This window comes from Pezoporus flaviventris, unplaced genomic scaffold (genome assembly GCF_033815535.1).
Source record: "Pezoporus flaviventris isolate CSIRO_AGI_PZ_B2104156 unplaced genomic scaffold, CSIRO_AGI_Pfla_v1 ptg000001l, whole genome shotgun sequence".
Classification (NCBI taxonomy): domain Eukaryota; kingdom Metazoa; phylum Chordata; class Aves; order Psittaciformes; family Psittacidae; genus Pezoporus; species Pezoporus flaviventris.
Genome location: NW_026892549.1, coordinates 50,851,433 through 50,865,125, shown reverse-complemented (window position 1 = coordinate 50,865,125; position 13,693 = coordinate 50,851,433). Strand labels below are relative to the sequence as shown.

Below are 13,693 nucleotides of genomic sequence, written 5' to 3'. Positions count from 1 at the left end.
CCTAAACAAAGATCTTGGCACGTCACTCAGGAAGATGGACAGTGCCCATCTTACGTGTGTCTCTATATGACACGGGCTGTCCCTCAGTGCCATATCTACTCCTGTATTGCACAGGGACAGGTTAGCTGTTATTTAAAAAACATTTCTTCTGAAAACTAAGCTGTAACTGGGCTAAGGTTGTGCAGACTGTTGCAGCTGCAGTTTGGCTCCTAGAAGTGGTAGGCAGCTCATCCAAGCTTAACATTTGCCCTTCACGTTTTGTTGTCATGGCAGCAGCACAAACCATTGCCTTGCACAGCACTAAGCTGCTTTGCTTTGCTCCATCTAGGTTTTAAGCAGGAGAAAGAACCACAGACATAATTTCCCCCCTCTTTTCCCCACTGCCTCCAAACATGTTCTTTCCTCATCCCTTTCCACAACTGGTGCTGAGGGAGAGGCAGGAGTTCTGTAGGAAGATGGACAGAAAATATAACCTTAGCAAGTGACTGTGCTGTACTGTTTCCTGCTGAAAAGCACAGTAACAAAAGGCTGCTTGCTATAAAAAAGGAATCCAATCTATTAACTAAAGAAGGAATGTAAGAAGTAAATATTAAAGATTTTAACCTAAAATGCTCTCCCTGATTTTAACAGAATATGTGCATTTATACCAGGTTAATGTCAAGAAGCAATGTTTCAATGAAAGCAAGACATAGAGAAGCAAATTACTGAGAGCTAACTGCAACCTCAGCTGCTCAGCTAAGTTTCTCAGCACTGTTTTCAAGTTCTTGTAACTTTGTCAAATAGCATGTCTCCTGGTCAGTGTTTCTTTTTGCCCCAAGATAATGTTGGAATGTCAGCAGCCTGAGCAGAAATGCCATGTTCCATAGTTACTCTCTAATGGCAAGAGAATAGGGTTGGCCCTTGTGTTCTAAAAGCAATGATGCCAGGCAGAGTAGTCTTCCTGCTAAGACTTCTACTCTTTGCCCTTCACAACACCTAAAATTGCCCAAAGCTGTATTGCAAGTATGAGCAGGCAAGTTCTCACTTCTTCCATTACTTCCATCATTATTTTCATGGAGCAACTAAGATGTTTATGTAAAGATGCTTCAGGTGAAGTTCAGAACAGAATGTTTTCTCCATTTTATAACAAAATTAATCCCAGAGAGATCTTTCAAATGGGGTGCCCTTGGCTGTGGTGCTGGTAACTTATGGGCATAATTCTCTCCAGATTCAATAACAGCATCAGGAATGTTGTTTTTAATGAGTCCTTTGCTGTCTAGAAAACAGCTGCAGAAGCCATTTGTAAAGTGTGCATTGCTTCCTCTTCTAAGGGTGCTTTTAATAAGCTAGTTATATTTCTAATTAAACATTAGTCCCTCACTTTGCCTTTTGTAAAGAACTACAGATTGTGTCTGAATGGCTTTTGTGTGTTCTCCAGTTTTAATTACTGTATTATTGCTATTGTCATAGTATTTGATAACCTATACCAGAGCTCAAAATACTGCCCTGCAATAGCAATAAGCACTGGTTTCCAGCATTATCTAGTTTGACAAGTATTACTCAATTATGGTAACACAATTGGGCTCAAAAGAACGAGAAAATATTGCACTCAGGTCATGTATTGAGGTGAAACAGCTCTGTGTGTGTGTATGTGTGTGTGTGCCGTATATGTGTCTGTATGTCTGTGTGTGTGGTACAGAGGGGAAGGAAGGGGAGTGAACTGTGAAATTTCAAAGAAGTGCTTGCGCTAGAGAGCAGAGATAAAGGTGGGCTCATGGTAACTCACCTTCAGAGAAGTCAAACCAATGCTGTTTGCAGAGTCACCAGAAAGGAAAAGGTGTTCACAAATGCGGCTTTCTTCCCTTCTTAGGAACTCAGTCTTCCCTCCATCCAAGACAGTGAAATATCTCACTAGTTTCACAGAGTACCCTTACAGTCTCCCTTTCTCTAGATGGCACGTTGGGACGAAAGGGACCACAGCACTGTACTATGTGCATCAGTCACCTTTTACTACTGTGGTCTCATGAAACAGTCACAAACTAGATTGCAAGAGCTGGGTATCTGCAAGAGCATCCAGCTGTGGGAGGGAGCCAAAAACCCAGTTCCAAATTCCCAGTTCCAGCAGTAAAATACACTCAGTGATGCACTAAAAAAAATTACATAATTTGCATACTCAAATTTGAGGACATTACAGCATATACTGTCTATTAGATCATGTACAGTTCATACATACTCCATTAATAATACTTGATAGTTAAGAATAGGATGTCAGCTGATTACAACCACTATAGCATTTTTTTTCTGATATACTTCCCTAACCAATAAAGAAATAATTTTAACAGCTGAAGCTTAGGAGACTTCCTGTACAACCCTGTAGAACACACAGCCCACATGTCAGCTATAAATGCATTTATCATCTATGTTCTACAAATTACAAGTCATAACATAATATTTTAAACAAAGGCACAAAATACCTGTGTCACAGATGTCTGAAGAAAAAGTTTAAGTGATTTGTCTTATCTAAAATAACAATAAAAGTACCAAATCTGGCCCTACTCCAGCTTATAGAAATTATTTGGCAATAAGAACAGACTGTAGGTGATAGCGTGAAAGGTCATAGGAAATCGGGAAAAGCTTTAATAGTGAAAGCGCTGTTCAGTATCTGGTGTTTCACACCCGTATTTTGAAACTGAAGGACTAGCTTTTTATCTAAATACAGGTTATCTACTGTCTTGATCTAATGGAGAAAGGCCAACATTATTAGCGGCGGAGAGAGCTGTTGTATTATTTTGCTCTCAAGACAGATCCTTTTTAATAAGTGGCGTAATTCCAGCATAACACGTTCTCTCAGGAAGTTCATCATGCTTTAGACTGCAAAGCTACAGACCTGTGCAACCCAAGGGAGCAGAGAGACCTTGCTGCTTGAGAAATCTTGCTAAGTCAGGGCTTTGCAGTGCTACAGGGTGATAGAACACATTGGTGCAAGTTGCAATTTGTGTGGCATTTCTTTCCAAAGCCAGCAATCAAGTGAAATTATGGGTTAGGACACCCCATGTAGACCTTTTCTGTTGCTTTATCTAGAGAAGGAAAAGGCTAGGTCTGTTGTATACTATAGCTGTACAGTTGTGATGGAGACAGCTGAGTGTTTTGGCTTGTTCTGTACTCAGATCTTTGCCACCTGAGTAACCACTTAATCAGAAATCACTTAAAACTCCCCTTCTTTTGTTTTTCTGGAATGAGCCTCTTTGGGAAGCACATCACAATACAACTTCCAAACATGCCAGGACTTAAAGGAAATGGTTTTCATTCTGCCCATTTTCACACTGCCTATTATGTAAACTTGGCCATGTGTGCCCAAGGCCTGATTACTTGCATTGGTATGCCCAATTTCACAGGGCATGCAGAGATGCCACTTCAAGCTTTAGTAAAAGTTTTATAATAAAATAAATGGTATGAAGAGGAGAAGGAACAGTGAGAGACCTTAATTTTGTAGAGCCTGTATGTAAATATATACCAGTCCTTTTGCTGGTGCACATTGTGGTGGTATAATCATAAATGCACAATGTTTTAAGCCATTTCAGTGGCAATGCAATTCAGTGACCTGAAATGCTCTTTCTGTGTATGCTGCTGTGGGAGGATACCCCTGCTAAGGTGATACAGCTCTCTCTTGGCCCTACTGTGGTAAAGTGTGCCAAGACCATGCCAGAAATAACAGGATTAACCTTTTATGCAGTTAGCTCCAGAAGCAGTTAAGTAAATCTGGCATTTGAGCAGTACTGAAATCATGGATAGTGCTGCTACACAAACCAGAAAAGAAACAAAAGCAACCTTAGTTTTAAGTTTCATGAGACTGCTTGCATAACACTGGAAGAAAAAGTGGTAACAATGGAAATACTGGCACATTTTTTAAGAGACCTCCATTAGGGATAAAGAATAGAAAGACACAGAGCCATAAAGAAAACAAAACAACTGGTAAGGTTATGCTAAGATTTTCCAGACCAGTATATGTATATATATATATATATCTCAAATAAAGAGAATATTTTGCAAGCAATATAATTGTCATTTAAGTACTTATGGAAAACACCATCAAAGGAGAGAAAAAAACCCAAACTTTCATTAAGCTTAGATGAATATCTGTTTTATGCAGAAGACAGATAGATGTCAGGAAGTAAGTGACTAATGAAGTGGAACTCTGAGAATCCTTGCCTTAGATAAACAATTATTAGAGAAACATTCGAACAATCAAAATAAATATTTTGCAGAAGCCTAATGGAAAATCCTTTAAGCTATTCATAACAAATAATCCCAGCTAAGCATAAAACAGCAAACATGCTAATGATTTACAGGGGTTCCTTTTTCAGGCTGCTGCTTTAAGCCCCAAATATGTATTTTTACTCCATAGTTAAGTATCTGTGTCTGAAAGGTGGTAACTACATTGGTGATAAATGTGAACGTCCATAAGCACTGCAGAGTCTCGCTGAAACACAGACACACACAGAGCTAAGAAGCCACAGCACTTACAAATGAGCAGCATGCATTAAAATGTGAGTTATTGTTCCACAAAGTAACAGCCAGTAGAATTATTTTGAATTATCCTGTTGAAGGCTTGGTCTTCCCATAGCTGCTGGGAGTCCATACCAATCAGGACAGCTCTGAGCTGCGCACAGGAACAAACTGTTCGGTGGAGGCTGGGCACTGCCTTTAGAAATCAGTGTGTGATTTGTCATCTGCAGTAAGGACCCACCTGCAGCAGCTTCCTGATTCTTTTCAGGTTGTGTATTAACAGAAGATTCTTCTCCTGTGAAACCCGGTCCAGCTGTTCATCCACTTGTATCAGCAAATTCTGCAACAGGATCGTTGCCATTGCTTCATTGTTGGATGCAGCCTCCCTAAAGAATCAACAATTGAGAACCACGCATGTTTAAAATGTCATCAAGTATCAATCTATCTGTACAGAAAACTACAATCTATTCAGAAATCTAGGAAGGAAAAGAAAGGCTTTAAATGTATGTTGACTTGCACATAGAGGTTTGTGAATGATTGACTTTGTGATCTTTTTCTATTTATATTCATTTAGATATGCAGCTATAAAGACAGGGTGAGGATGTTCTTAGCACAGCCTATGGAGTCAGCCAGAAGGGAGACAACCGAGGGTTTTCTAGTCTCTGGTCCAGTGAATATTTAATCATTTTTAGCCCACTTCTCAGAGGACATGGGGCTTATGCATGCTGTCCCTCTCCCTCTGCCACTCACACACAGATATCATTTCAAAGCTGACAGTGGGCTCAAAGTCCAAAAGATAGTATGTTCTTACAGATTTCATGTAAAACTGGCAGGTTGGTAGAGGGGAGGAATCCAAATTAGTGCCTCCACTGAGGAAAATTGCAGTAATAACTTGCTGCAGGAGGCAGCAGCCAGATGGCCAGTCAGCAGATATAGATCTTCACACCAGGCACCAGATGAGCCTTTGCCCAGCCAAAATATTTGGGGATACAGGAAGACTCTGCAGCTACTGGTGAAGGGTGTGTAGGGGACAAAGGACACAAACGCAATCAGGCTTTACTGGCTCTGCTGTTTATGGAACATGAAAGGCAGTAACGTTAGTGAGCTAAATAGAGGAAGATAGACTTTGGACTGCATGGCATCCTTGTCCTTGGGATATTCTCTCTCCTTGCTCCACAAATGGCAGATGTCTGGTTTTGAGATATGCATGCTAAATCTGTCGAAAAGAAGATTTTAATGTTTCCCATGTTTCTACAGCCCCATAAACATCGAGCTATAAACAGTAAGGAAAGACTATATTCCCTTCCAGATTATTCTCCTTTTTTTCAATAGTCCTCCAATAGTCTTGTGGATTTAGCATGAAAAATTAAGATGCCTCTTTCTGGCATGACTAATACAAACTTTGTTTTGACATGTAGTTCAGAATTTTCTCAAGATAACTATCCAATGAGTTTGATGCAAATTTGTGTATAAATTCATCTTTTAGAGAACAATTTCTGCAAATGGCTGGATTGTTCTCCAAGATTACATATCCACCTTTCAGCAGAGACAAGTGAGGAGTTTTATGATGTAAGAGGTAAATATATACATTTCTATTGAAAACTAACTTGAGTTGGTTTTGGTTTGTTGTTTTTTTTTTTTCCTATGAAAAACCTGTAATGCCGTTAATTTGCTAGACAATTTTTACTGGATTTTGTTTAGGATTAAGTTCAAATGAAGCCTCACCTCCAGACATTCCTTAAATTTAAACCTTGACAGTTCAATGGGCTACTGTTCTTGGGGTGCAGAGGCCTGCACAGTTCACAAATGAGCACTCTAAAATCTGGCAGATAATGAAAGAATTAGTCTTGACTGAAATCGTATGAGAGGGAATAAACTGAATCCTACCAATCTTGGCTTTCTATCCATTGTGCTAGTAAGTGCCGGATTTCCATAGGGAAGTTATCATCATAGAACTGGTCTACCTGCTCCAAAAACTTTATTTCCAGTTGCTGAACTTGACTCCATTGGGACATACTGCAAAAGAGAAGATAAAACATCTTTGCCATTGAAAGGTGAATATGAATTAATAATCCAAAGTGCATTAATCGCTTTCATGGTAGTTCTTGTTATATATTTTAATGTTTCTGTTTATTCTGTCTTTTGAAACAGACAGTACCTGAGTAAAGTTACTCAGATAAAGGGAAGAGGGAGAAAAGAGGGAAAAAAAGAGAGAGAAGAGGGAGAAAAGAGGGGAAAAAAAAGACAGAAGAGGGAGTAAGACCATTGAAAGAAGTTCTAGCTCTTACACTTGAATGGGCATCTCTGCCAATTTCCTTCCTTAACGTGAATGTTTTGGGGTGCTGTATGATGCTTATAAAACAGGGAGATTTACACAGTGTCTCTCACCAAGACAGGTTAAGATTGTACTCCTCAAATCCAGGTAAAACTATTCTTATGAAAGAGTAGTAGAAAGCAATAAATTTGCTCCCTTTCTAGTGAATTTATATTGCCCCATTTTTTCCTGAAGCCATAATAGTTGTATGTTACTGTGCTGTTCCTCGAGCCCCACAGATTCTGTTTGGAGAGTACTGTTCGTTTTCCAACATAAATTGTTTATCTAGTACATCTTTTCCATTTGTAATTGCCACAGAGTTCTGAGATTTGATGTTACAGAAAGAAAAATAGGAAACGTAAATTCATATGAAAACTATAAGAAAAGCAAGAGCAGAATTGTACTAAGTGTAGCATAAATAGCCCAATGACAGGCTCTGAAATTCTACTGGAAAAGCTATCCCAAGCAAGTTTGGGCTGTTCACTGAGATACTGGAGTTAGGAGCTTGGTTCTCCAGATATTAGCTGGGCTGAATTAACACCTGCTTCTCTCCATGGAGTGAGCAGATTGTTTTGGGTGAGCAGGCTCTCCACGTAGACGCCTCAGCCTGAATGACACTCTCTGCTTAGGAGAATGTTACCTTTCTGGTACCTGCAATCTGGGGTTGCACCCAATCACCCATCATTAATCCTACAGGTGAAGACACCGTTTTCACTGTGATTTTTTCAATGCAGGAAAGACTAAAGATAACATATTGCCCTAGGGCAGGCAACACCGGGCTGTAATTCTAGATATGGCATGCAGATAAAAGTCAGAGCTGAGAACAGTCCATCATGGATGAGCAGAGGAGAAGGATGCCCTAAGGCCTATGCCCTGGATTATCAATCCTCCAGTGGGCTCTGCCCACCCTGACCCCTATATCAGAGGTTGTCTTCCCTTTAATTAGGGTGTTTGCATTAACAAACTATACAGAATCCAGATATAGTCTGAAGGTTGCACTGCAGTAGGTCAACATAAAATTATAGGATAGTTAGGGTTGGAATGAACCCTGAGATCATCAAGTTCCAACCCCCCTGCCATGGGCAAGGACACCTCACACTAAACCATGTCACCCAAGGCTCTTTCTAAACATATTACATCTGTTTGAACACTTCTCATAGGAATTTTTCTGGAGAAAAAAAAAAAAAAAAAGATGAGATTTCATCAAAATTGACATTTTTATGGAAAGCTGACCTTTCCATAAACAGCTTTTCTATTTCCAATTCTGAATCATAGTTTCAGAATGTCAACAGTTTGAAGTAGAGAATACATCATATTTTTAACGCTGTGGTCTTTCATTTTGTGTTTCCTTAAGTCAGAGGGGAAAAAAAATAAAATCATGAAATACGTCAAGGTGTAACAATGTCCTGAGTACTTACTCATGCAAAAGTAAAGGTGACAGGTTTTAGTTTCTCTTTAACAAAGGCTGGATGGGATAACTCTATGTGTGGTATGAAGGACACTGTATATAACATCAGTGGGAATGTGCCCAGGGACATTTCTCTCCTCTTCATTAGCTCCATTGAGAGAGGAAAATATATTGCCTAACATTTACCCGTTTCTCTACGTTGCTGAAAAGGAGCAGTGTATAGGAGTGTTTCACTGTCTGCCTTGCTATACTGGGAGTTATAAAGAACCACAGGCCTCATTTCTTGAGGTGCAAGGAACCATGTCATGGTGTATTAATAACACTCAGAAATAAGATGAAGATCTGTAAGCCTGTTCCCTTTTAGTGTGACTTTAATTGCAATTTTTGGTGATCGTGATATCCTAAAAAGGTAAGTAAGAAAACTCAATATTATCACCTAAAGAAAACAAAGGGAAAAAAGGCGAGATTTTGTGCAGGCTGCAACCCACTTCAGCCTTCTATGGACCAGCGTGCAGGGATGCTCACACGCATGGACACGTGGGGCCAGTTTGTACATGGGGGTTTTGTAACGGTGCTGGGTATAGTGCACACCGGCATACATTTCCCTTACACTGCACACAAGGATTCGCACGAAAAGCTAAAGAAGCCGAGGTAGCTACTGTTTGTTCTGGGTCGCCCCCGAAGGCCGCTAGCAGAAGCGGGCGACGTGTAACAGCGAGTAGCAAGAAGCAGGCGGTGTCAATAGCGAGAACGCAGCGGCTGGGTCCCTGCTTCTGATGTGGCCGAGTGATGGTTTAACTGCAGCCGGATTAGCCACCGCTAAACCTTACGCGAGCATCGCCCGCGGCACAGAACCGCGCCGCCGCTCCCAGCCGGAGCAGCCCCGGCCCCGCCGCGCCCCGCTCCCCACTTGCCTGCGCCCGCGGGTCCCGGCCGAGCCCTGCTGCCGGCGGCGGCTGCTGCCTCCTGCCCGCTCCCCGCCCCGCCGCCAGCTTTATGCCGCGCCCGGAGCCGGCGGCAGCGAGCGGCCTTCCTGTGCGTCAGGCGGGGTGCGCCCGTGGGGCCCCCAGCCCGCCTGTGTACCCGTAGGGTTGTGGGGCGGCGCGGTGAGGCTGGCACCATCCGCTGGTGAGCGCCGGTTCAAAGGCAAAGGGCTTGGTGAAAACGGCGTGTACCGTGGCTTTCTGCGGCATCCCTCGTTTCAGGCAGTACCTGGGATGCAGGAGCTTCTCTCCGAGGTTTGGTCCCTGCCCTGAGGAGTTAATGATCCAACATCGAACCTGTAAATGATATTCTTACAGCGAGGGCTATGGCAGTAAAGACACACTCCAAGTGTTTGTTTTTTTCCCTAAAGAAGTACATTATTGTAAAGAGGATTTCTGTAACAGGAGGTACAGTGCTGCTAAAACCAAACTGAGTGGAAAATGCTAAATTATGACCATTTCAAATCCATCTTCCTTTGGCACAGAGCCTGAGTGGTAGGATTGTAGCTCCGGTGTGATGTGAAGCAGCTGCAATCTGCCTTAAGAAGGATCCTTTAATCTGACTATAGTTTTACTTCTCATATTTTGTCTCACCAGAAACCTCAGTCACTAGCAAGGCTTTTCTGCGCCAGGCTGTGCAAACCTGGAGTAAGAGGGATTCTCGGAGAACCTGCCAGGGAGCCAACCGAGTGCTGGGAGGAGAGCGATGCCTGGTTCAAGTGACAAGCCAGGTGCCAGAGATGCAGTCAAGAGGAATGTGCATGTCCCTACTGAGGAGTAATTATATTTTCCAGTTAGAGCAGAGGGAGAATTGAAAGCGAGGGTAGAAGCTTTGACACATAGCCAGATTCTAGAAGATGGTATACAGGTGTCAGCAGCTGACCCGTGTCTGAATTACCAGCTGTGTAGATGTCATATTTACTGCACACATGCTTAAAATGAAATTTGGCTTTATCTTTAATAGCATCCAGCAATTTTTCAGGTGCATATGTATACAGAGAGCCAGGATCATGAAAGAAGTCTGCAAAATCCTGATTTATAGAGCTGCGTGGTCTGATTTGTATTTCAATATATCCTCTTTTAAATTATTATTATTTTCTGTTGTATTGTTGTGTATTTGTTCATTACCCTTTTCAAGTGAGATGGGACATAATGTACTAGAGGATTTTCTTCACAATCTTATTTTTTTTCTGAATGACCGGAGTGCAAAATCATGTTTGCTTTACAACTATAGGTATATGAGGCCGGAGGAATGCTGCTGTTGCTCTTCACTACCAGGCACCCATCTAGTCCCAAATTGCATTTTGACTTCTGTAAGTGCCTATTCTTGGTTTTGATTTAATGGAGCCACCACTGGCTCAAAAGAGCTGATACTAGAGCAGAATGACAATATATTCACTGCCTTTTGCTGGGAACTGGGGACCAGACTGAGTGTCAGACTTGCTGTCTGTCTGAAGAGGTCAGTCCCCAAATACACCCAGAGTTTGGCAAGTCTGTGCTCAGACCTGCCATCTGTCCTCTGTGTTTCAGCAGGCACAGGGAGCAATACAGCTGCACTTCACTCACATTTCTGGTTTTGCTGATGGATATCCTGGCATTTCATTCAGAATACATACACTCACATACATTTTATAACATTCCCGTAAGACTGCATACTATCCTTCCCTATATGCCTATTCCTATCCTTCCCTATATATTCCCTATATATCATCTCAGGAGTCAACTACAGCTTTGTCAGATTTTGTTCTCTACCATTTGGCAAATCTTCATCATTTTTTAAGGTAGCTGATTGTCACATTGTACACAGGTAAGCCTGTGTAGGTGCCCTGTCGGGACATTGAATTAGTAATTTGAGGACCACCCAGGAAACGAAACTGATTAGTTATGTGATTTGGTGCTGTCAGTAGGGGGAACTATTGCACTGTACTTTTTTCTTTAGTATGTAAATAAATATTGGTAACCATTTATTTTTCTTTTTAGATTAAGCACTCATTCTCTGAGTATTCTTACATAATTGCTATCCATAATTATAAGACAGGTAGTTCATACCATCCCAATCAAATAAGACGGTAACAGGTTTCCAGTCCCCTTTGTGTTTGCTGTTTCTCTGCTTAACCTAGAAAAGAAGATGTATGGTGGAGTGGTTGCTATTAAGAAGATACTAAGCTCTAATGCAAGTATCTATTAAGGCTTGCTCCAAGAGGCCATTAGAAAAAAGCTCAGTTAGGTGTCATTCCCAAAACCTCTGTCAATCAGAGGTCATTCTTCATCTGAAGTTCAGAGATGAGTTTCTGGGAAAATGGTTCTTATTCCCCTCTTCCCTCCTTCCTCCCCCCATTTTCTGACAGGTATGGCAGTAGAGGCAGGTGAACTGCTGGGATGGAGAGCAGCTCTGGAACAAGCTGTTTGGGATGCAGGATGATGGATACGAGCCATGGCTGTGGAGGCAGGAGAACAGGGCTGTGATCCCCACATCAAGGGGCACAGGAGAATGAGTGGAGTCACTTGTGGCATTACAGTGACTCAAGGGGAGCCCTGGGGCTTTACAGAAGCTCACTGGAGACTGTGGAAGGGAAGTGCACTTTACTTGGAGGAGGGGAATAAAAGAGGCTTGTGGTACTAGGGTGTTAGAGTTGGATCGACAAAGGGGTTGAGTTATGGCTGAGTGTGAAAAGGCCTGAAGTTTGCATAGGAATATAAGGCAGACCGGAGAAGAGGGGGGCTGTTTGAGAAGCACAGGTGGGAGAAAGGAGAGTGTGGAGCAGCAGAGGACACTGTCAGAGGTGGTGAGGGCTAAGAGGTTCCCTTCTGAGGCTGAGGGATGGCTCAGCTTTGTTGTCTTGAAGGAAGGGTCAGTGGGGTGTGTTAGCACACCATGAAGGATGTGATCATGCTTGGAGATGTGAGGGAAACTGCTGTGGAGAAGGACTGAGATAGGAAGAAAGAGATGGTCCAGGACAGCTAGGAAGCTCTGGAGGAGAGCTGTGTGAATAGGATCCTGGAGGAGATGGCGTAAGGCAGGCAGTGATTACTGTAGAGCTAACACATGAGGAGGGTGTAAGGGAGGCAGCTGTGTGGGCTGAAAGAAGTTCAGTGAGACACACTGGCAAGGCAGGGCTGGCTGAAATGATGCTTATGAAGTGTGGAAGTAAAGAGCCTAGGCAGCCCATGGAGGGAAAAGGAGTTTCTTCAGCTGCATTGATTCACAGTGGCACAGTGAGGGTGCAGGTTGCAGCCCTGGAGGGTACAGATGGGCACAAGCCATGAAAGGTTCAGACCTCTGTTGAGTTTGGCAGGTCAAGGCTAATATTCACTGTGTAGCATTTCACCCCACTAGTGTTTCAGCACCAGTTGAAGCAGGAGGATAAGAAACAAGCGTCTAAATTGTGTGGGCTGTTTAAAGGGAAGAAAAAGTCTCAAGTGATGGAGAAGGATGTGGTAATCTCATCAAAAGTTCACAAAGTTGTTTCTAGGAACATGGAGTCAATTTATTACTTTGAGCTGTCTGACCAACCTGTAATCAAGATTATCATCTCATGTTTGGCCTCTAGTCATTATACTCATTGACTAACCTTTAATTAAAGTATGTGTCATCTATCTTTTACACAGAGGACTCATTTAGCTTGTACACGCTATATATGCGTTGCGTCTTGTACCTGAACTGTTCGTAGCTTCTCTTCTTACATTCAGAACATGGACTTCTGGTCTCAGTGGGGGTAGGAAACACTGTAATTGTGAGAAACTGTCTTGCTGACAGTGTAGTTCCTCCTAGTCAGCACAGGCTAAATCATCAGTTGTGTGTGCAGGTCACATCCCTTACTGTCCTTTATTTAGAGAAAAGACAGGGACAGCAATATTGTCCTGCAGTTACATGCTGTAGGAAGCTGCTTATGAATACTGGAAAGAATTCTTAGCTCAGTGTTTGTGTGTAGCCAAATGAATGAATGTTATCCTTAGAAAAGATTGGGGGGGGGGGGGGGTTGGCTGTTTGGTTTTTCTCATTTGCTGAAAAATTTATCGTTTTCCCCCTTCCAGCAATGAATGAATCATGTGTGCAGATGTATAAATCCATGCGAAAAAGCTTCTCACCGAATTCAAGATGATATCAGCTAGAAAAAAAGTAATTAACTTGCCATGTGGAGAATAACAAGAAATCAGGAGTTACAGAAAATGAAGGTTTCTCCCACTGAACTGGACTTAGGTCTCTGCTTTTGTGGCAGTCTGGCCTTTTGATACTGCTGTGCTTTTTGGGCAGGTAGAGGTAAAGCAACCACTGAGCAGTGCAGGAGCAGGTCAGAACGAGTGCCTTGTAGGTAGAGGACTTCCCTTCTGAGGCTTTTTGCTGTGACTTGTGCCGGTGCCCAGACCTCTTTGGCCCTAACGGAGGGTTCATTCCCACTGCTGCTGCTGGGGAGAGGATCTTCCGCACTGGCTCCTAGCAAGGTCAAAGCCAGATGATCTTCTGTCAAGCTGGGACATCAGGAGTTCTCTTCGTTTATTGTT

General features: G+C 42.4%; 1 protein-coding gene across 1 annotated transcript in view; it reads right to left on the bottom strand.

Moving 5' to 3' along the window:
* The window catches only part of STAT4 (signal transducer and activator of transcription 4), a 39,024-nt gene extending 32,500 nt beyond the window's left edge, over positions 1–6,524 (bottom strand). Inside the window, exons 1-2 of the mRNA XM_061457351.1 lie at positions 6,373–6,524; positions 4,727–4,871 (exon numbers count right to left, since the gene is read on the bottom strand). Of these exons, the coding sequence (XP_061313335.1) occupies positions 4,727–4,871; positions 6,373–6,524 (297 nt within the window). The remainder of the gene's footprint in view (positions 1–4,726; positions 4,872–6,372) is intronic.
* Positions 6,525–13,693: the final 7,169 nt, after the last annotated feature.